Source organism: Ambystoma mexicanum, chromosome 9 (assembly GCF_040938575.1).
Source record: "Ambystoma mexicanum isolate Mex_15411 chromosome 9, UKY_AmexF1_1, whole genome shotgun sequence".
NCBI lineage: Eukaryota > Metazoa > Chordata > Amphibia > Caudata > Ambystomatidae > Ambystoma > Ambystoma mexicanum.
In genome coordinates this window covers 1,133,864,489-1,133,890,185 of record NC_090931.1, presented here as the reverse complement: position 1 = coordinate 1,133,890,185, position 25,697 = coordinate 1,133,864,489, and the positions used below count along the sequence as shown (strand labels likewise).

The 25,697-nt window shown below is 44.9% G+C and overlaps 1 protein-coding gene across 1 annotated transcript in view; it reads left to right on the top strand.

Annotated features, from left to right (window-relative positions):
* The window catches only part of KIF5C (kinesin family member 5C), an 870,858-nt gene that overhangs the window by 208,454 nt on the left and 636,707 nt on the right, over window positions 1–25,697 (top strand). The window contains exon 2 of the mRNA XM_069616501.1: window positions 3,827–3,917. Coding sequence (XP_069472602.1) covers window positions 3,827–3,917 — 91 coding nt within the window. The remainder of the gene's footprint in view (window positions 1–3,826; window positions 3,918–25,697) is intronic.

Genomic DNA, 25,697 nt, shown 5'->3' with positions numbered 1-25,697 from the left:
ACCCGTCCTGGTGCTGACACTGCATGGTTTTGAAACCCATTAGATATCCGCCTGGAAGAAGGAAGAAACCGTTACATGAAGGTGGTGATCTGAGCATCCTGAACTGTGCCGACTCCTCTGAGGATTTGTGGCGAGACCCAGACCACAGTAGAGGAAATGGCCGCGTTTTTATTGAGTTTAGATTGTATTTTAATTGCATTTTCCCACACCCAGAGTGTCACCTCTTGGCCATTTGTACTGGAGAGCTTGGAAGATGTTCAAAGTGGCCTATTTCTGGAGGGAATCCATTGCGAGGCCGCGGGTTCAGCGCAAAGCTGCCTTTTACTGCGGCTCTTGCCACTTGTTCGTGAGGCACGTGACTTGGGAGGTGGGGGTTGTATGAGAACGAACCTCATGCCTTGAGGGCCACAAACACGTTGGGTGTTCAGGAGATCCCCTATTAATATTCATGAGGTACATTTACAATAATTGTATGTACATGTTTATCCTGAATAGTAATGAGATATCCAGAAAGACCAGGCATGTTTGCAATCTTCGAGGCCTGGATTCCCCAGGAATGGACCCACAGGTTTTCACTGTGGTCTTCAGAGCTGCTTGCACCATGGCAACTGCTGGCTCCATTAGAACAATGCGTTGCCTTGTGGTTTGGGGACTGCGCACGTGGCAACCACAGTCTCTCTGAATGCGCATTAAGTTATTAAAGAGTACGTCATTAGGCGAGATACAGAGTGCAAGTAATGGGGCTGCGGAGGGGGGGGGGGGCTTCACGTGAAGTGCTTCAATATGCTAATTAGGACGCCATTAGGTTCTTCAGATAACTGGACGGCGGGTCGTTTATAAAGGAGGGTCTCAAGTGAAGCCGTTTTCTTCTGAATACTCAAAACCGTGGTAAACATGGTATTTCTCGAAAATACTGACGCCAAAAATCTAGAAGCAAGAAATGACGCAACCTTAAACACGTAGACATAAAATGGATCAAAAGACAACCACTTCTGTCCAGGGGTAGCGCAGTTGAGAGCTGGGAAAAGAGTGGGTGGCAGAGGGTCGATTGGGAGGGCAGTGCCCCCCCCCTTATTTTTTTTTATTTTTTTTTTTACAACTGATACCTTCACAAATGAAAATATATAAGCGCAAAATATGGGGTGCTGAGCTACGTTGGGAGACCAGGAGTTTACATTTGTAAATAAGAACCCATTTTTTTCATACAAAACGGCTATTTTGAACAGACTTGGATTTTTTAATTAGTTTTAGAAATAATGCACTTGGTTATTTTCAAGGTGTCTTTATTTTTACTGTATTGCTTACGTTTATTGTAGAATTCTTTTTTCTAGCTCTCTGTGCGTTTTTACTGCTAGAACCTTTCATTTTCATGCACTTGTTACCTGACCGAGAAAATGCTCCCAACCTCTCCCAGACTCGGAGAAGACGAGAATGCTGGAGAGCCCCTCCCCCTGCCTGACCGTTGTACAGGTGCATAAGCGAAGATGGCTGGACGCGAGGCCGAGCTGTGAAATGGCGACCAGAAGGCGGGGCATACGCCGGCATTGCTGAGTGCTCTGGGGCAGAACCTGGGCTACGTTTTCTCACAAATGACCTTCCCCCCATAGAGTGGTGCTAAACCTTGTAATTATACTGCATCGGAAACCTTCAGTATAAACTCATCACGAGGAAGTCTCTGGGGTAAAGAATCGATACCTCGCTGAGGCTTGGATTAATGGGCCGAGCTTCTGGCACATGGGGTTTGACTGTGAAGGCCCGCGTGACGCAGTATCAGCCTGTTGGTTGAAATCTATATTTTACTGACCTGTCGCACTTTCTGGAATGCTCTGACGAGAACCCGGGAAATAAAGTATAACCTAGTTTTAGATTGATGACCTGGAGACTTGGATTCTAAACTGGGCACTTGGCCAACAAAATCAATTGCTGTAATTCTGTGCACACTACTTTATCTACCTGGGCCTCAAATTGAAAAGATGTTTAAAGTAAATATGTAAAAAAACAAATGTGCATTGTGGTACTGTCCCGCTTATATAGTCTCATCCTGAATCTGACGAAGTCCTGGTTTCGGTAATTTGATTTTAACTGTGCTCAGCATTACCTATTCCACAGCCTTCTGCTCCCGTGAACATACTAAACCTTTAGACTACATTCCTGATAAAATGTCAGACTGAAGCGTATCACGTGTGTATTGGCGGGAATGAGAGGCAAGCATAGTCCTTCTTCACTTCTGATGAGTTTGTTTATGGAGAAACTAAGAACTCAGAACAGTAGGTGTCAGGGAGTCGGTTATGTCAGGCAGAGTGATATACCCCCAGTAAGAGGCCTCTCTTCATGTTGACAAATCTCTTATTTCCCTGGGGGCCAGTCTGCAAGAGGGAGCATGGACAGATGGGTGTGGGGATACTCTATAAAACATAATAGGAGAGCAACGTTTTACTGGTTACATTGATTGGGGGCGCTTGGAAATTGTGATTCCTCGTCTAGGCCACTGGGGCTGGGGGCGAGTTAGTTGCACACTGGGCAGTGCAAGGAGTTATTGACATTTCCCAACGCATATTAGCCTCTCGGGTGAATTTACTCACTGGGAGATCTGCATTCGTGAAGCCTCAAAATGAAAGCATCTCTGGTTTTGCATATGCAACATCCTTTCATACAATTGATCCCGGTTTCCTTGGTGATTACCTTTTTCTGTCTTGTATGCTTTAAGTAAGGATGGTATTGTGATTACAATGAAGAAAAATAAATGAAAGTTGGGAATACATCTAAAATAGTCCTATTAAGTTTGTTGTAAAGTGTGATTGAGGTTTGGTATGTGATTTATTGAATAAAACAACTTTTAATATGCTATTCGGCACACCCTTAATCTAAAGCTCGCCACTTCTCAGTGGAACAGGACCTTCTATACATGACGCGTAGCATGTGATAACAGGTTTGGTGGTAGTTCCTTTGAAAATACCAACAAGCCCAAATACTCTTGCTCCATGAAGGGCATGGGTCTGTAATAGCCATGCAGTCCCTTCTGTTATTCGCCATGTTGGTGTCCCATACGACTCCATCTGAAAATACCATATGTGGTAATATAACCTCAGGAAGTCGTTTTTTGTGGAAGAAATCTCCTTCACACAAAAGCAGGTGCTTTGGGAAAAATTAAGATCTGAAGCAATGAACTTGGAAGACGGGTTAATCAACTGGTATTCCAAAAAACTAGGGCCCTCATTACGAGTATAGCAGTAGTTTGGTGGTAGTTCAGTGGAATTACTGCCAAACAGAATAACCGTTACAGCCACTTGGTGCCACAGATTTACTGTGGGACTACAAGTGGAGGTAGACGGCATAAATCCCCCTTTTTTTGGAGTCAACAGGACTCCACGTGGATTTCAGCGGAATTACCCCTGGCGGGAAGTCCACTGGCAGTAATTCCACCTATTTATTTGTTTGTTTGCTGATTTTTCAGCGGTACGGTGGAGGATTTACCACTAGCCTGATGTTGGAGGTAAATCTTCCACTTCAAGGCTAAACTTGGGATTTGGCAGAGTGGTAAAAGTGGTGGTAATGTCATTACCACTACTTTTTTAGCCACTCCGCCAAACTCCGAATCCGCCCCAGATGTTTTGCCACTACTGTTAAACTCAAAATGAGGCCACTCGGGTCCAATATAAATGCATGTATTGGTTATTTTGGGCTTCCTATCAAACCTCTAGAAGAGCACTATGCAAAGTGTATCGCACTGTGTACAGTATTCGGCTAATTCTTCAACAGAAAAGATATATCACTATTTTCCAGCGGGCTCCTTTTTATATGTACCATTCGCTTTTCTCTCTTTCAGCAAAGCAAGCCTTATGTCTTCGACCGAGTGCTACCTCCCAACACAGCCCAAGAACAAGTCTACAATGCCTGTGCCAAGCAGATTGTTAAAGGTAGGTGCTGCTTGTTTGTCCTATTTTCACGTCTAAGGCGCTTAGCGGCTGCGCAAGACGAAAGCATGCTTGCACCATTGTTTCTGCAGACTGATGGTTGACTCGAGACTACACAAAGGGAACGTGGAATGTGATTTAATGCTCTTTTGGACATTTAATATTAACATGATCCAAGTCCATTGCTTAATTTGTTGGGGTGTTTTCCAGGGCTCAGCACTGGCACTTATTTCAGGGCTCTGGAACTTATTGTCTCAGGCTCAGTTCAATTAATAATTGGTGTTTTGCCAACCTTATTATTTTAACTGCCAGTTACCTAAGAAACATCTATAAAATCAGAACAAAATGTTAACAATGATTGTGTTTAAAAACCCGCTGAAACATGCGTCTCGTATCAAGACAAAGCAAGTATGTTATTTTATGTTCTGCTGATTGGAATTTGTAAATCACATAGCTGTCATAGTCGCTACATCTATCAACCCCAATGAGCCAGTGGGAGTTTCTGCTTCAGTCCCATACATGTTGACACTGAGGGGAGCAGCCGTGGGTCGTGGCAACAGTGAGAGAAAGCTACCTGTCGTGATTTGTCATGGGCATGCTAGAAAATATTTGAGCCGTGGCACTTATTCTTTTACAAATGAAGCACTGTGAAGTCTTGTTCGCAGTTTTAGCGATGCACACACTGTGGTAGGCAGTATTCAACCTGACAGAGAGCACAATTGCCTTTTATGCGTATACAGCTCGATTTTACAGGTTTATAACGGCACAATCTCCCCAAGTTAGAACACTGTGCAAGGAAAATATTTGCAAATAATAAGCAAAGCTAAATATAGAATTGTGTTCAACCCCAGTGAAAAGGTCAACATCTCGTACAGAAATCAACAGGGGGGAAAAAATCAATACAGGAACATTGCAAGCAGCGATCTTCCCCTACCCCCGAAAACGCGTAAGCTGTACTACTGACGACGTGTATTAAGCAGGCCGTACTACTGACGTGTATGTAGCGTGCAGTACTACTGTGTACGTAGCTGGCCGACCTACTAACATGTACGTAGCTGGTAGTACTACTGGCGTGTATGTAGCTGGCAGTACTACTTCCAGTGGCGCAACACCACTGAGCTGAACGGGCTGTAGTGCCTTCACAATTTTGGGCTATGTTGACTCGACCTGGCTGACCTACAGAGCCATGGCCAGACAGAACAGGAAGCAGACATTACACGCCACCTGGGCTTTGCTGTTAACAAAGGCCCTGCAATTAAAGCATTTCATTGTTAGCGCCTGCATTCATATGTATACTTTTTTAGGCAGTAGAAATCATGATGTGGGATTAGTACTTGCATGCCAGGGGAATTATTGGAATTGGGGCTCGGGGTCAGAGGGGGGGGGCAGGACAAAGCTCATTCTTACAGCAGTCCTTAAGTGTGTGTCTTTGGATGAGAAGGAGAGCATTAACTGCTTGTAACATTGATGCTGCACTAGACTGGCCTCATTCGAATACGTAAAGAAGTTTGATTCCCCCACACACAGAAGTTTGCCCCTCCCCAACAGTCTCTGAAGTTAGTGTCGCTCCCACCATTTGAAGGGTTAGCCCCCGTGAAGTTTTAGCCCAGGTGGAGGGAGCTGATGACGTGCACACTTTTTGTTAAGCAGAGAGGTAAGGCAAGTCTTTCCTGAAACTTGCTTCCCTCACCTCTCTGCCTAACAAAAATCAAATGCACACATCAGCCAGCCCCCTCCCCACAGATGCGAGTCAACATATAACGTATGTGCTCTTTCATATCTAAGGAGAGGGGGAACAATGTGCACACTTGGTTTTTGTTTAGCAGAGAGGTGAGGGAAGCATTGTTGCATGATAACTCATTATGTATGTATGCATGTGTGCAAGGTGGGTATGTATTATGTAATGTGTGTGAAGGCGTGCATGATGAATGGGGGACTGGGTGAGCGTGTGAATGAGCGAGTGTATAGTGACTGGGGGAACCAGTAAACAGAGGGGGCGTAGCCTCTGAGTTTGTCCTGCCAGTTTCTGGAGTGGCCCCTCCCATCACCAGTTTGCCCGCCCCTCGCCCCAATGTAGGTTTAGATGCACCCTGACTACTTCATTACATGACCAATTTTATACAGCCATGGTGATGCCAAATACCCAGATTATGACTGATTTTATTACCCATTCTACATTTCGCTCCATTCCCGCTTAAATCTAATGGTTCCAGGCAGTGGAGTAACTTTGCTGAAAATGTTGGGGGGACATTACATCTGAAGGAAAGGTGCCCCAGCCAAATGAATTGGGACAAAATAGTGTGGCATGAAAGTTGGGGGGGGGGGGGTAGGGACAAACACCCCTGTCCCCCCTAAAATTACGCCCATGGCAGGCGAGGCTATACATCCGGATTTCTCTCCTTTACTTTCATGTCTGTTACACACTCGCCGTGCGCATGCGCTTTTGTACCTAGTGATTTTATGTTAAAGGAGAGTTCCGGGACTTTTTTTTTATTGTCCCTACGGGTCGGCCATGTGTTTGTAAGCATAAATCGGTAGATCGTAGGAAACTTTCCTATGGACCTTACCCGACTTTTCGCCCCTTATCGCACTCGAAATCAGCCTCCATTTTGTGATAATCCTATCATTCCGCCGCATCGACCTGGCTCACCTGCCTTTGCGGCACTAAATCAAATCCCCCGCCCCTGAAACAGACTTTATCAAAACATTCATATTCCCCGCCTCTATCCGTGACGTGACTGTGCTGCGTAGGCAAACGCGCCCAGGCGTCTTCTACGCGACTCCACACAGACCCCGGAAATCAACACAGATCAGCTCACAATACAGCGCACCACAATTCGGAATATGAAACTGTACTTTGAAATCAAACCGCAAGATTGTAAATGTGGTAAAGTACATTTATTTGACATCAAATGTTTAGAGAATATTCAGCGATTTGCATTTTTATTTGCTCATGTTCCAAAAAGTTCGTATTGAGGAACGCGATGGTCCTTTGCTGTACACAGGGTCTTAGAGCATCTCACAATACAGCACCACAATTCGGAATGTGAAACCGTGGTTTAAAAGCAAACGGCAAGATTGTACATTTGGCAAAGTACGTTTATTGGACATCAAATGTTTAGAGAATATTCAGCGATTTGCATTTTTCTTTGCTCTCGATCCAAATTAGTTCGTCTTGAGGGAAGCGATGTTCGTGTGCAGTACACAGGGTGTTGGTTTACGATAAAAATAAGCTCTTCTGTCGCACTGATAATCGCATGGCTGTTCCAACAACGAGGCGCTAGGCCACCACAATGGTAGGTATGTTGCATCTAACCGTTAGTACCGCGTAAGGGCATACTTGTACTTGGCGATCGTCCCATAAAATGGTCAGGGTGGTAACGTTGTTCACGCGGAGAAGCAACTGGCGGCTGTAGAAGCCGTCCGCCGGTGTCTGGTACTCGTGACACAGACAGTAGTGAATGATGTACCTAAAAACATAAAAAATGAAATTAGTCTCACCATCAGATCCTTATTAAAATTATTCATTTCATAGCGAGGACAGCGCTACTGGGTGTACACAAGTGTTTAAAGGCGTGGCGAGGCATGGAGGGGGGGGGGAGTGCAGGTGGAGAGTGGAAGGGCCCAGGACTGAGGTCGCAGACAGTGGACCAGTTGTAGCAGGGGAGAGGGAGAGAGAAAGCAGAAGCAAAGAGGAAGGTTTTGAGGTGCTTCAGTAAAAGCAGATGTTTCTCCTCAAGATAGTGCGCGGTAGAAAACAATATGCCACATAGAACGAACAAGTACAACTGAACCCGTCTTTAAAGCCACTGTATAGTAATGAAATTGCGGTATAAACTCATCAAAAGTTACTTACATTATATTTGCATTTTCCATTGTGTCTCTGTGTAGGGCAGACCCGAAACACCACTCCTTCTTTGCCGACGTTACTTCTTCTAATGAACGTGGCTCATCGTTTCGTTTCTGAAATTTTATTCATTATCTTTTCTTAGTCTTTCAGGATGGTCCCGGCCTGTCAAGGTCAAATCACAATAGAACCTTATATTGGGTCGTGGGCCGTTCCGCCACCCGAGCAAAACATCAAAGCAGCTGACCTTCACTTTGAGCGAGCACACATTTCTAGTTAGCTGCAGTTAGTTTTAGGGACATCTTGTCTGCGTGCCTTTTTTTTTATTGTCCCTATGGGTCGGCCATGTTTTTGCAATACGGAAACATTCTATAATTTTTGTAAAAATGATTTATATTACTGTTTGGTTTAATTGCAATGGGCCTGCAACATGAGGAGACTCGAGAGAACAGACAATCAAATTACAATCATTTAAACCGTGATGTGTATTTCTCAATGAGCTCTGCTTTAGGTGGACATGGAACAGAGGCAATGTTGGGTGGCAATGCAGTTGTCCCCTGCATAGGTTCGTTCACCACTCCATGTATGTGCCTATCGAGGACATCTACGATAAGTCTCTCAATAAACTCATATTGCATATCCTCAAACACTGGTTTGATCACCCATTGTTTACTTCTTTTAGTGAAGGCCTTATTGTAGCGAAGCGTCCCTAAAGTTCCGGTCGTCCTACTTTGTTGACGGCCAACATTATGGTTATGTGCCAAGACCGCTAAAAGAGTCCGATTTATCATGCCTTCCATGCCAAAATGCAATCTTTTGGGCCTGTACTTGAGGCACATATTGTGGAACACCTCCAAATCTCCTGTGTGGCAGAATTCCGTGAGTCCCCTCAAAGCTTTTGTTATAGTTTTATCAAATACAATCTTTTCAATGGCTTTGTGAGTGGGTGATGAAGGAATCAACCACTTCTTCTTCCGTGCCTCCTCTGTGGACAAATGGCCATGTTCACATTTGTGGAAATGCTCATTTGTCGACCATCGATGTACGTTGCTACAGTGCAACATTACTGACCGCCATTTTTCCAGTAGAATTTCCAACGACCCTTCACATGTTTTTGAGCTCCACCAAAGATGGTTGCTGATTGACTTGGACCACTGTGAAATACCTTGCAATTCTTTTTTTTTACCTGCAGCAGACAATTTTTTATTGATTGATTTTGCAAGATGCCAAACGTCAAATTGGTGATTTATATTTTTGTACTGTTCTCTCATTGTCTTGGCAATTGAAACGTGTCTGTCCGTGGCTATCAGGTCGATCACCATTCCCCGCGATTGTAGTTCTTGCAATGATGCTACAAAGCCAACTTTCTCCATGGCCACTGAGGATGTACTTTGTGACACCTGCACGACCACCGAACTCACAATTTTCTTACTTTCCATGTCCTGAAAGTGGTAGGTGCAGTACTTGGCTGAAAATCCTGGGCTGTCGCACTGTCCATCACCGGCTAGCCTGAAGCGTTTGCCCGCGAATGTACTTTCCATTGACATTTTTTCCATTCTCCAAGCTTCGCTGATGGCTGGAAATGGATAATCGGTTTGGTATTTGTAGAACTGACTTTTCGCAATGAAATGGATTCCCACAAACTGAAAGAAATACTGTAACTTTTTAAAACTTGAACCACTAAAAAGTGCGGCCGCTGCACAAAGTAGATTGCCTGCTGGCAGTTGCCCCAGCATGGGTTGTGCAGACCATGCGAACGGATGATATTGTGTACAGGTGGCATGTATTTTAAGGTTAGTGCCTCGAATTGCACGAGTCACATTAATCAATGGCTCCCCACATACTTCCCCACCAACCGAATGCCCACATTTCATCATCATAATAATATCCATCAAACAGCTATCGAATACAATGAATTTGGCCTCTTTCCTTATACTTTCACTCTGCATCCCAGCTGGTTCGGCCTGTAACGTTGAGGACATGTCACTCGCATGAAAGGTACAATCTCTGATATCGTCTTCCGCTATGCTGAGTGATATTGATGGTGTTTCATTGTCGTCCACGTCATTCTCTTCCATTGCAACATCTGTTCCTTGTCCGGAGATGGGAGAAAAAAACAATGTCTTCAACTTTCGCGCGCTCTTATTTTTTGCGGGTGTGGATTCTGTGAATTGATCTCCGACTGCATCCAAACTACCAGGAGGACATTCACTATCAATGGCTGGTGGTGGTATAGCTCCGTTGTCAATCACTTCATATTCTTCCCATTGGCACGATGCATCTCCAGTCTCAAGTCCCTGCCAAAAGGTTTGACAAGCAACATCTCTCGTTCGCTTCACTGTCTGTGTAGATTTAGTTCTTACACCCACTCGCAACTAGAGGACAGATTAGAAAAGGGATGTTCAGTTTAAACACAACTTACAGTATTGAACTATTGACAGTGAAAGACAACATAATATAGTGAACAGGACACTAACCTTCTTTTGCTTTCTTTTCTTTGAAACTTTCTTGCCTCGAACTTCAACATCTGGACGCTGTTGCTCCGACTCGTGTGTGCATGTCTCCACTTCCTCTCGCGCTGCAACGACTATATTTTCATGATAAGCACATCCATCACTCACTGAGGCTCCATCGACTCCCTGAAACATAGAACTTTCATTAGTATGTATAATAATATTGAAAACACAAAATGTACTTGGGGACCAATACCCATACGTACATCTCAATAGCAAAACACGAATGAACGCATTGTGTAGAACATTCAAACGACAATAGTTCACGCATTGTTGATCTAGTTAGATTGAACTGTCAAGATCCATACCTCGGGCTCCGCATAGACTTCCATTGATGATATTATTGAAGATGACGCTTCAGCAACTCCCTGAAACACAGTAATTGCATTAGTATGCTTTTCTATTTTGTTAAAAAGAACATAAACTTTGAGCAGGCGTCAACGGCTCATCTAAATAGACCTGCACAAATGATCAGTTGTCTAAAATAAATAATGGATATGTAAATATGATTCGATTTGCTCGATCGTTGGAAGTGTCACCACCCAGAGATCTGCATCAACTACTAGGGGTGATGTTCTTGTAGAAGAAGCTCCGTCATCTCCCTGAAACATAGTACTTGCGTTAATAAAGAAGGAAGTATAGCGGATGTAATCACGTCATATGATTTCGCTTGATCGAACTGTCAGTATCCATACCTCGAAATGCATAAGAACATCAAGGGACGATGTAACTGCGGTGCACACTTCTGCAAGCTGTTGCGCCGACCCGTAACTGCATGCTCCCCCTTCTACTTGGACTAATGCTCCATCGACTCCCTGAAACATAGGACTTTCATTAGTAATGAACACAATATTGAAAAAAGAAGACAAATAGGAGGGCGACGACAGAAGGACATATCAATGGCTAAAAACGAAAGAAACGTACCTCGAGCATCTGAGTGACATCTACGGTTGTCGTCAATGCGTTGGACTCCTCAGCATCTCCCTGAAAGACAGTACTTGCATTATTTTGGATAACAATAATTATAACTGAAAACAAAGACTAGAGGACGAGTACAAGGGTGTACCATTAGGTAAAATAATTACACGATCAATTAAAACTATTGATTTACATGCCTAAAACAAGTCAGTGTCAGAATAGCTAAGTAAGATTACCCGATAGGCGCTTGAAGTGGCTGATGACTGCAATAACGACACGGATGGAGAATCTTCCGCCTTCATATTGAGTGGATACATAAATGGGGAAATTATTGTTAGCTACTGCTACACACTACCGCAAGGCCGAGAACTAGATCCGTAAACTTGACTCACCAGTGGAGGCATGTGGACGAATAGAGTGGGAATAGCGGTTGAGAGCAATTTTCGCCTCGCTCGCGGTGTTTTCTTCTTTATTAGCAATGATGTGGAGTACATGTCTGGGCTAAAGTGCCTGCTGCAGATGCGGTATCGATCACCCCTCTTGTCCGCAAAGACTTCTAGGACTCTACTTTCTAGCTCAGAGGCTGGATATCCGCAATATCGGACCCATCCTCTTATCTGATCTATTGTCTTAGGGAAAACATGCATTATAGTACCTTCAGATTTGTTATGGGTCTTCGAAGGGCAACCGCCAATGGAACAGGCAGGCATTATGGAAAGTTCTGAAAAGTAAAGATCAACAATTCTCTATGAATACCAATGTGTTAAAACAGTAAATGACACATAAAAGGTTCAATGCAAGGTCCGTTTTGGTTCTTGGAACTATACACGTTATTCACATGCGGATAAGTATTTCAATAACTTTCAAAAAATAGAAAAAGTAATTTGACTAAACTCAGAACATGTGACTAGTTCCTTGCATGTACTGTCGTGAACGAAAAGAAAACATGGATGCAATTTGATGACTACTAGCAAATAGATATAAATTAAAAAATTGGACGCAAAATGATTATGGTACATGGACTTACCTTGACGAACAAACAGTTAGATGCAGGGATCAGAGTAGTTTCTTGTCGTAGAACAGGGAGCAGTTCACAGGTTGCAAACTGACGAGTTTGCTCAAAGTGGTCACGGAAGTTCACAGAGACGAAGAGCAGATAACCAGCACCTTCACGGGTTGACTAGCAAAGCGCAAAGAAGTTCTCATTAGAAATATGAGGTGGGTTATAAAGAATTCGAACCAGGGGTGTGTTTGTGAATGAATGACGTGTATATGTCGTGGCATTATGTGGATTGCAGGGGGCCGTCCAGCGTGAGGGGGATGCTTGGCAGGAGACACGGGGTCTGGAGGTAGACATGGGAACAACAAACCCATGCTCTATAGACCACTTTGAAGTGTACATGGTCTTTGGCACCTCTTGGCCTTTATCGCTCCCTGACAGCTCCACTTGCCAGCAGCTCAAGTACCCCGGTGCGAACTGCCTTTGATAGGGCGGGGGGTGGATCGGGGCGGTGGTCGTGCAGACAAGACACAGGAAGACTCGTGAATGGAGACACACTTATGTGGATTGCAGGGGGCCGTCCAGCGTGAGGGGGATGCTTGGCAGGAGACACGGGGTCTGGAGGTAGACATGGGAACAACAAACCCATGCTCTATAGACCACTTTGAAGTGTACATGGTCTTTGGCACCTCTTGGCCTTTATCGCTCCCTGACAGCTCCACTTGCCAGCAGCTCAAGTACCCCGGTGCGAACTGCCTTTGATAGGGCGGGGGGTGGATCGGGGCGGTGGTCGTGCAGACAAGACACAGGAAGACTCGTGAATGGAGACACACTTATGTGGATTGCAGGGGGCCGTCCAGCGTGAGGGGGATGCTTGGCAGGAGACACGGGGTCTGGAGGTAGACATGGGAACAACAAACCCATGCTCTATAGACCACTTTGAAGTGTACATGGTCTTTGGCACCTCTTGGCCTTTATCGCTCCCTGACAGCTCCACTTGCCAGCAGCTCAAGTACCCCGGTGCGAACTGCCTTTGATAGGGCGGGGGGTGGATCGGGGCGGTGGTCGTGCAGACAAGACCCGTTTGCCGCAGGGCCTCACCAAGGAGAGGCCATCTAACTGAATGTAAGAGGATGGCTGCAGGATCTACTACATGGAAGGCAGGGGGGTGAGTTTATAAATACCTCACCCTCCCAGGAGAATATACACTAGATTCATTTAAAAAATCAAAACAACCATTGTTAAAATATATGTTGGGCTTTATTTTAGATTTTAATTAAACATAAATAATAAACATTACACATTGTAAAGTTGAGGTTGCAGCACATCGAGGGAAAATCCGCGGTATTGTCCACTGTCACTGGGGAAATGTTGTCTAATGGCAAGTACCGCACAGGCAGGTATTACTCTCCGAACGCGGTGTCCGAGCCTCCCGTGAAGCCACCAAGTGAAGCAACGATAGGCCACCAGCCTGTACCACCTGTGAAAAAAAAAAGATGCAAACTGTATTAAACTGACCAAACTTTCTTATCAATGTCGATTCAGGTAACACATGTCATTTTTCTTAGAAAAAAATTATATCTAGAAAATGCACTATATGGAACCAATTTACATGCGTTCCAATGATATGTAAATGTAATTTTATATGTGGGAGACGACCATGAAATAGTGGTGGCATCACTGACATCACAAACAGAGTATACTTACTCGTTACTCGGATTACGCGGACGAACAGTGCCACGAAGTTCGTGCATAAGCACCATCATCATCCTCAACACTGTCCGTGAGAGGCAGGCTTCCCTGAACTCTGGCAGCTCGGTGATGCATTGCGGACTTTGCTCGCCTTCCTGCTGACTTTGCTCGCTTTCCGAAATGTAGGCCAAGCACCCGGAATTTTCACGGCAGCAGCAGTTCTCCTCCTCAGTTGGCATTAGCTCGCACCGATTGCACGTGCACCAGGTGGAGACGCCGTCCATGCGACATGGTCCAGGCTCTTCATCCGTTGACTGGTCCTCCCAACTGCCGTCCGAATCCCCATCGTTTTCGCGTGCTTGCCTTTCCAGTAGTTCTTCCTCGGTGTACTCGGGCTCGTACATATACGGCATTATTGTGGCCATTGTGCGGTAAAGATAGTAAAATAATTTATAGCGGTGGTACTGGTATCTGTTCACACGGGCTACAAGCGGCGAAGGTAGCTGACCAGAGCACTGAAACGAGTCACAGAATACTCAAAGTAACACAGAGAGAGGAATGGAATCGAAAATCTGCTGCTGTATGTTGTGAAACGGTCTGTTTATACTTATTGGGGAAAGAGGCGTCCTGCCATTTCCATGGCAACACGTCAATAGCTGAGGCGCAGCGATTGTTGACACGAGACGTGCTTGAAATGGGCAGTACGCGTCTGCTGATGTCAGGCTCAGGGGCGGGGGATTTGATTTAGTGCCGCAAAGGCAGGTGAGCCAGGTCGATGCGGCGGAATGATAGGATTATCACAAAATGGAGGCTGATTTCGAGTGCGATAAGGGGCGAAAAGTCGGGTAAGGTCCATAGGAAAGTTTCCTACGATCTACCGATTTATGCTTACAAACACATGGCCGACCCGTAGGGACAATAAAAAAAAAGTCCCGGAACTCTCCTTTAATAGATGAGCAAGAGTCTAAGGCTGCCTCCGTGCGGTTGCGCTGGGCTTCTGATTGCCACAGGCTGTGTTTAATTGCCCTTCTCGCTTGTAGCCGCGGGCTTCTGACCTTTGTTTTTAGATAATAAGATGGCCACGGTTATTGTCCACAAGGAAGCAGCAGCGTGTATCTCTCCTGGACTCCAGGGAGCATTGCCGGCTCGGGGATTCGAGCGCCATGGTTACAAGGCATGACTGTGAAACCACCCGGTGACTATCTAAGCGTCTGTGCAGTCAATTTGCTTTCTAAATATCTGGCGTGTGCTCAGACTGAGAACAGAGCAATGCCCTGCCCAGTCGGCCCCTCCTTCCGGCCTCTTGTTATGTGTGGATGCTTGGATGCTTAAGATTTTAAGAAGCGCGTGGCGCGTAGTGGGGGAGGGGTGCTGATGTTAATGGGTTTTTTTCATTCATGTGTCCTGTTCAATTATCCCCCTTTACATAGCTCGCGCCTCTTTTGAGAGCTGCCTTTAGGCCTTGGTTTGAAGGGCCTGGGCTAGAACATGAAGGCCGTTTGCCTTCAATCCTTCCCTCCCGCAGGTTGGCAGTATGGACCATTAGAACCATTGGCAAATTGACACGTTGCATGTTACACTTTAAAAACAGACCATCTTGAAAGATTATTCGCCGATTGGCTGTATTTGATCCAATGACACTTGTATTTTGTGGTATCAATTAATGGCTGGTGTTCAGTGGCAGGGGCATGCCACGCTCGGTGCTACTGCACCTGGGCAGCAGGCTCAGCAAAGGATGCACAGGATTAATTGATACCTTCCCTGTGGAAGCAAAATAAAGACCATCAATTGTCCATATCAAACCTTAATCGCTCATCCTGCATAATTGGCCATGCAGCTTAGTCGGTACTACCCATTTTTATTTGTGATTTGTTTTTATATATCACTATCACTACAAACCTCTTCTCAGCCCTCAGGAAAAAGAGGCATGGCTTGAGAGACAGGTGGGGTAAGATTCTAGGGGGTGGGGGTCATGCCTGGACGAACACGTGGATCCAAAGCACTTCTGCATTTCATGGGGCCTATTTCAAGTTAGTGACGCAGTGTGGGAGAGTTCTAGTGGAAGCGGAGCCGGCCTTGGGGGGGGGGGGGGGAGGGAGCGAACCGATCGACCGCCTGGGGCACTACTCCCCTCAGGGCGCCATTAGCCCCCATCACGCCAGCTCCGGGGGAGTCTTTCAAGGGCTCCCCCGAGCTGGCGGCGTGGCAGAAGGCATGGCAGGCGCCTCATTGTCATTAAATGCACCCGTGGTAGCAGGCTCATTTAATGACAATAGGGTGATGATGCACCCTATTCACATCATTGCCTCATCGCCGGAGCGAGGAGGTGTGAAAAAACCCCCATAAATCAATAAAAAAAGTGCCCCATCCTGGCCCCGCCCCCCTACCGCGCCCTATTAACCAAAGGCGCGTGATGGGGGGGCACCAATTCGCCCAAGGCGCTGCTGCCTTTAAGGCCGGCCCTGAGTGGAAGGAGCCTTCATGATGGCAAGACCTACCAGCCAAATATATTTTCAGCTGGTGCAGAGCCAACAGGTTTTGGGGAGCCTATCTTGGGTGTCTTGTCTAATGATAAAGGAGTGGCAGCTCGGGAAGCTGTGAAGGCGACTGCCCATGAATGCCAATCAGTCATTTCATCTTCAAGCAATGAAGTGTTTCTGGAACCTTGGTCATGTGTACTGTTCTCTTCAGGGCAACAATAAGATGATTAGTTTCATTATTTTCTTTCTGAAGGTTATGTAACTTTTTGGCAGGGTGTCGGGGACATGTCCCACTACAATTGTACAGTGTGGACACGACTACCGCAAGCACCAGGGATCAATTTGAAAAAGAAGTAGAAAAGGTTGGATCCCGGATGAGTTTTAGGTGATCAAGATAGACTTTACAAACGTATTAAGTTGTGGTTAAAATGAAAGTTCTGCATCGATCGTGACCAATTGATGATTTGGGGTATGGGCATGAGTTTCGGCACACAGAAGATGGCCATGAGCATGTATGTCAGGTAGTCTGGTTCCATAAGGTGCATCAGCTAGACCTGCCTCAGAATCATTCAAGAAAAAGCAGGTGGCCTCCATCCACACTTCCGTATGCAGAAAATACTCCAAATTTGATGACGCCAGATATGATACTGGCTCCTGAGTGATCAGCAGGAAAACGCTTCTTTCACTGCATTATCAATAGCCATGTAGGTGGCCAAGCAAGGTGCACTGCTCAGCTGAAGCGCACACTGCACCAAAATCCAGAATGATCAACCTACAGAAGAGGCACTTGTCCATGAGCCATATCTACTGCTCCCTAGTAGCCACGATAATACCAGGATGCTTCTATCCCTTGCTCCAGTTTAATAGGCAAGAATAAAACATGCATCTATCTGTCGGAAATGTTCAATTGATGACCAATTCATGAATGCTTTCATAAATTCTCGCAGTGCATACATTATGCATTTGCTTTCATGCAACCTACCCAATCTGCAGCATTTGAAAGACATTTTATTATTTTTAAATGAAAAATAAATGGAAGAAGAGATTCTGATGTCCCCTCTCCCACTTGTGCTCCTGCCACCACCACACAACCTGTAACCCCTCCATTTACCTTTTTCTAGGCCTTTCTGATCACGGTCTCCAGACCACTGGAAGCATTGAGCATTGCATTTCCCAACGCAGGCTTTTGTGCTTTAAGGTTTTCGGGTTGCGCTCTGGAGACCTTGAAGGGGAGGGGGGCTTCACCACGTCCCTGCAAAAGCAATACATATTTCCCCCTCCAAAGGGCTGCTATTCCCTAAAGCTAAGTCTACGGAAAATGTTGCCCCGAAACAAATGGCCAAATTACCCAGGATCGCTCGGGTCGTTGGGACAGAAGATTTCAGATGTTTCTTTGCACTTGCTGCCCTCCACTTGTCACATTTGAAACAAGTTGGACAACCCTCACCTACCAAATTTTTGCAGTGAAGTGGATGGTATCTCGCCTAGCTACGCAGTGTCCTTGTGGATCTAAGTGAATAGGCCACTCGTAATCATTTCAAATGCTACTTTCTAGTGTACCCCAAGAGGGATTACAAGTGTATGAGTTTGTTAACTAGCACCGAGCTAACGTGTTGGCCCCTGAAGAATATCCCCATGTCATACTCAACTTTGGGAATTAAATATTTCGCGCATTGTGATAAGGGTCTTCACTGACTATATTTGGAGATTAACTATTTTTTGGGGCCAGGATTAATTCCATACTGAGCATTCTGTCAATGCATTGTTGTTGTGATGTGGAGTTTGATGTATTTCTGATGAACTGGTTGTCTTTTTTTGTAAATGTGCACAGCACTAACACAATTTGGTATTGTGGTACCGTTTTTTGCCAATTGTTTTGTGGGGATTGTGGCTGTCCAGTGCATGTTGTTTTTAATAGTTTATTAATTAATTGTATTTGTACATTTGAGGCAACTCATTTAATCGCTCGAGTATTATAGGACACCCTGCTTCCCCGGTCACGTGGGGCTTTCTGCAAATTAACAAGGGTTTCTGAATGTTTTTGTGGCAAATTACCCATTTGGCCATGGCTAATTCCAGGACAGCTAACCTCCCAGTTGGAACTGGATTATTGCAGGCAGGCTGGAAGACAAAGGACTGCAGAGTTTTGGACTCCTCCCCCTCCTTTCCTGCCTTCAGTGACACTGAGGCCTGGGTGGGCTTGACTGAGGTCTCCTGCCCAAGATAAAATTAACAAAAATGATTTTTCCTGCCTTGGAGGCCAGGGGAAGGACCAAACAAGGACAAGAAAACAAAAGAAGACCGGGGCCATTTTGGTAAAATCTGTGGAAGCGGCCAGCGGTCAAGGTACACTGAATTATGAAAAAGGTTCACCCCCACCAGCCATTAAGGTTTAACTTGTCCCTGCAACAGAAATGTGTTAGGCAAGATTATATGTAGTAACCCTGTGGGAGATTACACCAGCCTTGTTTTCTTGGTAATACAGCCTTTGGTATAGGCCTATACTACACAAGTTGGTAGTGTGATTTAGCAGCCAGGCCTATCTCAAGAGGGGTCCATAAGAGCTGTAGGCTTGCAACATAGTTTCACAGTGACAAGTATCCAAATAACACTTGTACTCGAGGGTTCTTGATTAAATAATTATTTATTAATTTAACAGTGAGTTTTAAAATAAGCCTTCATTAGAAGGGAGCAATAGGCAACAATAAAAATACACTTCAAAATACACTCCTTCAGTTCAATAAAGTAAGTAGATACCCTTTTGGGATTGCACACAGATTTTTCTACACCCTGAGGTGACTTCAATTGATAGGACACTGTGGACATTTAATATATCACTTTTCACACTTAAATGGTAATACTGAAGCTGTGGCAAAAAGGAAAAGGTATGGAGACGGACGTTTCTCAAACAGGTAAGCACTTTTTAACCCCCCAATGCAATGTAGATTAACCCTTCCGTAGCTATACAAGTAAGGTATGTATGACTTTTTGGAGGGATAGTTAAACATAAAGTCACAGGTTAAGAAGAGTCTTCAGGGAGCCAGGACACCCAATGTCACTTGAGCAAAGTCTAAGGGATCTGAGACATTTCTTGAAGGTAGGTTAACGTCTTGCACAATTTTAAAGAGAGTCACTGTGGGGCCACAAGCTGGGAAGCTTGTAAAGGGCAAAGCTGCAAGCAACTCCGCAAAGGGCAGCCAATGCAAGTCTCACTGAGAGCAAGCATGTTGCACACACAAGAGGTAAGTACCCCTTAGTTCACAGTACCTCAGGTCAGAAGAAATGTTTCCAGCTGGCTTCTGTTCCTGTTGTAGTTCATACCGATCCTGTTGTTCCTGGGCCTCAGTCGAGGGGACAAGAGGGAGGACATCTGGGAACTCTCCTGCACTATGATTTGAAGGTTGGCGGAAGCAATGGGTGCAATTCAGATCAGCGGCACTTCGTGGTTTCAGCTTCTCACTAATGGCACCACCGCGGTTCTCGGAAACCTTGTGGACGTTCCTTGCTGCTGGGTCAGCCCTTCTTCGAGGGAGTCCAGAGGATCTTCCTGGAGCTCTGGTCTGACTTAATAACGATGCACTTGATTCTGGTGATCCTATCCCCTGGCACTCGATTCCTGCAGCAGCAATGGAAGTACAGCCAGCAGAGAGAGGGGTTTCAGTCGAGTTCGTCTTGGGGTCGATTGGTCTCACCAACCCAACCCAAGGGGAGAGGTGGTCCTTTTCGGGCTTATCTAGTTGATGTCGAAATAGGAGCTTCAGAACTGCAGCAGGGCTTCACCGGGCAAACCAACAATCCATGAGTTGCAGCAAGCATCGCTTCCAGTTTCTTTCTTCGGTTCCTTTTGTCCAGTGGTCGACTCTGCCTTCCTTGCAAAAGACTTCACCCTTAATGCAAGCCGTTTACATTCATACGCAGACTAGCTGTCACTCGCACAGCACGGTGGCTGTCCTCCAAGGACAGCCAGCTGGCCAATCACCTTTGGGTGTATTCCTGTAACCAAGGAGAATAAGTACAGGGAGTTTCGGGCACCTACCTGGTTTCCTGCCCTGCCAGACACGCTGGAGCCAGACCAAAGAGAAAACAAGCAAAGGGACCAAACCTGCTTTGTCGTGCATAGTAAAGCTCCAGAAGGACCTTTCCAACAAGAAATGGTGAAAAAAGAAAAGGGCCATTTTGAAAAAATGGGCACCCATGAGTGCTATACTGCAGCTGCGAACTCAGCCTGTGGTAAAAACAAACAATGGTGGGAAAAGGTAAACCACTGCCACCAGCCATTAATTGTAGAAAGGGTAACATAAAAATGTTAAAGGAGAAGGTAGACAAAAGGGATACTAAGTAACCCATCCAGCACTCTTTGTAAGATGGTGTGTGCTGGGTCTACAAAGAGAAAGTCAATTTCACTTTACTACTCTTGGAAACAGTAGTTTAGCCAAGAGAAGGTATTTAAACCTTAGCAGAAATCCAAAGGATTTCTCTGTGACGCTGCACTGAAGGTGCTGTGGGTCAATGTAAAAAGATGCCTATAGAGTTTGCCAGACTCCAAAAACAAACACAGAAAACACATCCCAAAGTCCAGCAACAGAGCTGGGGGTCTCTAAGGTAGAAGGGAATTAGCAAATGTCAGAGAATTCTCCCTAACATGTTACAAGGTGTCGCCTTTCTCACCATCACTGTATCTCCCCAGCATTCCACATAAGGTGGAGGGAGGGGTGCTGGCATCACATTTTACTGGTGCATGACTTACCGGACCACTGGGGCTGTAATGCCCCAGTGATTCTGGCAAGTCAGGCGGCGGTAAATCATTACGGTCCGGCGGCTACCTGCCGGTATGACTAAATATCACTTGCACAATTTCTTATCTTTTATCATGTTTGACACTCAATTGAATGGCAATTTCTGTTGGCTATATGCCATATAATTTCACATGTGGATTACTAATATACTGGTACGATAGTAAGAAGAAATACTGATGAAGGACAATAAGGTCCGAAATGCATAGGCCCCACTTCTGATGCATCTGCAACTATTGGTTACTAATTACCAAATACCAGTCTAAAGAATAAAATTAAGATTCCAATATACAAGCAAAATAATTTGTAGCGATTGTTTATTGAACATTACATTGCAAAGATGCACCACATGAATGTGGTTCCAGGATGTGCAGCCCACACCGCTGGCTTCACGGCCAAGGTCTCGTTTCTGTCCATATACCAAAAAGTTGTCAAAGAGAATAAATTAAAAGGACACTATGGAGAGTGTTACAAATGACACCATAAAACGAGTAAAGTGATATGTGAGCTTGGAAAAAGGCTCCCACTCACCGAGGTATAAGGAAACATAATCCACCAGTCCAGCAAATCTTTCTGGGGGTCTCACAAGTGAAGGAGATTTAACACTTAACCTAACACACAGGAACATCAACCTGTTACTGAGCCCTTCTGCCATCTACTTCTAAGTCTGCTGAATCTCAATTAATGAAAAAAGCAGCACAAAATCTACTGCACCTCACTTGCGCACAGGACAGTACCTTTCACATGCCCAAGATTCTTTCGTTTCTCGAAACCGATTAAAAGACTGACAGTTAAATTCTTTGTAACCATATGCTAATTCTTAATCAATTCACAGATTATATTGCTTTGTGCATTAGTTTTTGTTCCTGTGGTTTTATGCAGGCAGTAAGCAAATTCTCACTATTAATGAGTGTAGCTGTTTTGAGGGTATAGCTCACTAATTTATATACAGATAATTTACTGTAAACCCAGTTTTTTTTTATGGAGATTTTTGGCATGTTTCATATAATCCTCAAAGTTTTTACAATTCTCGCAGATTTTTAAAATTTGCCCCTGTGCAAATCTTCCTGTTAACATTGTGAAATGACACTCTAAATTGTAACCATGTTTTAATAATGTTTTAGCATATAACTCCACGGAGAGCTGTCTATCCACTTCTCTGATCACTGTCTCTAAGGGTGCAATCTTTTTATTCTTTGCACCTGGTTTATGTGTGAACATGGTCAAGTTAGTGCCCCTTTCCAGATGAAGAAACAACGTCGCTGATATATCAGTGCCCAGCTGGAATCGTAGCCTTGAACCAATTGACATCTGATAAAGCAGAGTCCTGCACAAACTGTCCCAGGCACATGGGGTCTCGCACAGGTGCCCCTAATCGGCTTGTTAGTCTGAGATTGGAAAATAAAATAGATGATGGTCAAAGCCATATCTGTTGAGTCAAACACCTCCATTTTCCATAAGCAGTTCTTGTGTGGATACGTGTTGTGGGATCTAGTATTCCGGGTTGGGCCTCTGTTGATTGATTGTTGTCCTCGTGCAAGCCTGCATTCACACCTACACCCCCCTCTTTATCATCTGGTTTAATTGTGATCTTTACTCTAATCTGTGAGGATCTCCCATTTGGCTGCTGAAAGGTTGTTTCTGCCAAATGATTTCTGGTTTTCAATCTGGTTAATCCCCTCCCACTGTTTATTTTTAATCGTCATTATTTCTGCACTGGTACTGTTGAGCAGTGGTATACAATTAGAGGCCGGATAGTGTCCCATAGAATTATTTATGGACAGTTTTCTACTCGTTTTGAAGAAATGCTGCAACCTCAGTTTACAGAGGAATGCGTCCGCTTCAGCTGGTTGGAACAAATGATCGGCCTTCACTCAGAAAGCTGATTTCACCCTTTGTTAATTAATAAGAAGAACCTTAAAATCATGATGCGATATACCACTGACCTCCCTGTCTTTGTTCTTTCCATTGGGTTTCCATGTTGCTGAGTGGTAAGGGAAACCATAATCTGTTATCATTCTGCCACGATCTGGGAGAATATACAAACATTGATTCCCAACCCCATTACCACCTCTTATTTATTAGGACATGCCAACACTTTGTGATCTGAATCTGCTATTTCTACTGCTATTGTTATAATTTATTTTGATCAGGTTGATTTTGTTCAGTATACAGAGTTGCCTTTAGATATTATCAGAGGTGCAACCACCATTGACATGTTGGGGGCATGCAAAAGGCAACATGTGTGTAAGGTTTGAGATGGCACAGGGGAGTAGCCAACTTGGTGCTGGCTCTGTGGTTAGACGACTGGATTTGTTGATTCTTTCAGCAGAAGCATAATGTTTTGAATTGCAGCAAGGGAGATAAATGGGGGGGATGCACATTCTGCGTAGCGCACAACCACTGACTATTCTCAAAGCAATGTTATTTTTGCATTGGCATCAATGATCAAAGTATGTTGAAAATACTGTGTGTTCTTCACTACATTTGTTGATGTGTACATTTATCTAATACACCCACTTCATGTTATGTTATTGGGCCTTAACATGTGTTTGCATTTGCATGTTTTCTGGTCTCATGGATCCTTGATGAATCTGTAAACTAATCCAGGAAGTGCCAAGATTTATTGCAATGCTTTTAGAGGTCGGGGCCTAGCATGGCTGGTGGTTTGGCAGATGGGCAGCAGAAGTGACCAAGAACTCTACGTGGACCCATTTGTTTGCCCTAGGCAGTCACTAGTCTTTGTTATTGTCTAGTGTGTTGGTCCTTCTAATGAAGTAGGGAATTGAATCTATGAAGAGTGGCATGGATTTAGAGTAGGAAGTGGCGGTTTACTTATCATGGGAGAGGGTATTAATTTCTAGTACAAGGTCTCGGAGGCGACTCGTGGTTATGGGCCCTGTATCTGCCAGATACTCACAGACACAGCAGGCGTTGCTTGAGAGGGGTACTCATGGGGGGGCATCCCAGTGAGAAGAGGCAGGGCTGACTGATGGGTTGCTACTGTCATAGGGGGAAGTGATCAGGGGGCTGGGCTGATTACAATTAAGTGTGTGACACACAGGTGGAAAATATGGAGGCTGGGTTGGAGAATGCAGAGCCAGTGCTGGAGGCCTTATGCCAGAGAGGGGCTTGTAGTTGTGGCTTCAATAGAGGCGTAGTTGGACAATGCCTTTACCAACTTTAAATTGGAGAGGAGATGGTAGTAAAGCAGGGAGAGGTTGAGGTAATGGAGGGGTTGGAGGACGAGATGGAAGAGTAAGAAGTGGAGGAGACGGAGCTTGTCCCTCAGCAGATGTCTCAGAAAGAGGAAGACCATGATACCTCTAGACAGGTGACTGCTCTTCTAAAAGCGAGGAGTTTGGTACAGTTGTCCCTTGTCAAATATCAGGTCGTTCAGGTGACATCCCAACCCCAGGCCCAAGCAATACTTGCCAAGCCACGGGCCTGGACGCACTTTAACTTGCCAGAGGAGAAAATATTGAGGAGGCAGAAAGGTGCAGTGGAATGCCTCCTAGGCAATACACCAGTGAAGCTGGGTACCCCCAAAAAACGTTTCCCCTTGAAGACCACCAGAATGCATTTGGAATGGAAGCAAGGCCTCATTAGTCAAAATGCGCACAGATCAGTTTCCAGTGAACCCTCTTTCACAGCACCCTCTAGTGTTGATGGCAATGATAGAACAACCTCACATGACAAACTGCTTCATTTGTTCCACCCTCTAAGCCTACCCAATATCTTACCTCTTCTCTTCATACTACACCATAGGCAACATCTCCCAATAGGACCTTGTTCCCAGCACCCGAGCCACCACGAAAAGAGCTTGTTGTTGGACGCCCTTTGAGTGTGTTGCTGTTTGTGCAGGCATGAAGTGATTGAATAGTGCATCATGTTGGCGTCGGCCACCTGTACTGCCAGATAACCAATAGTAATTTAGAGCAGAGCCACACATCAATGGTGGATGCTGCGTAGGACATGCTCTGGCAGCCCCTAACTCTTGTAGATGACTGACTGGGCATTGGGAAACATTGTCAAAAAGGGGTAGGTGGAGAGACAGCTCTCAGAGCCTTACGGGTGGCAACAAATATTGTTGGAGTGGCTCTCCAACTGTAAGAGGGCAACAGTGAGTTGCAGAAGCTTCTTTGTTTCATCACTATCTGCAGAGATAAACATGGAGTCCAAATAAAGTTGAGTATAGAGCGAAAGGAGTTTATCCAGGCTGGAATCAAGTTAATGGACTAAATGTTGGGCCTCGTGGTTGGGATTTGCTAACTTAAGTTGCTGGAAACTTAACATAAAATCCCAAGATTCTAGAAATCCAACAAATCATTTTACACCTATTCTTACTGTACATCTTTGCATTTTTCACTCTCTGCATGCAAAGGCTGCCAGCTAGGAATGGGCCCTTTCCACTATGCAATCTCCTGTCATGGACAGAAGAAAGGACAAGGTGTATTTGAAATGTTAGAGACCTACGATAATTCGTCAAGCTGGCACTGAATTCAATGTTTTTTTTTTATATGTGCTCAATAAAATAGAC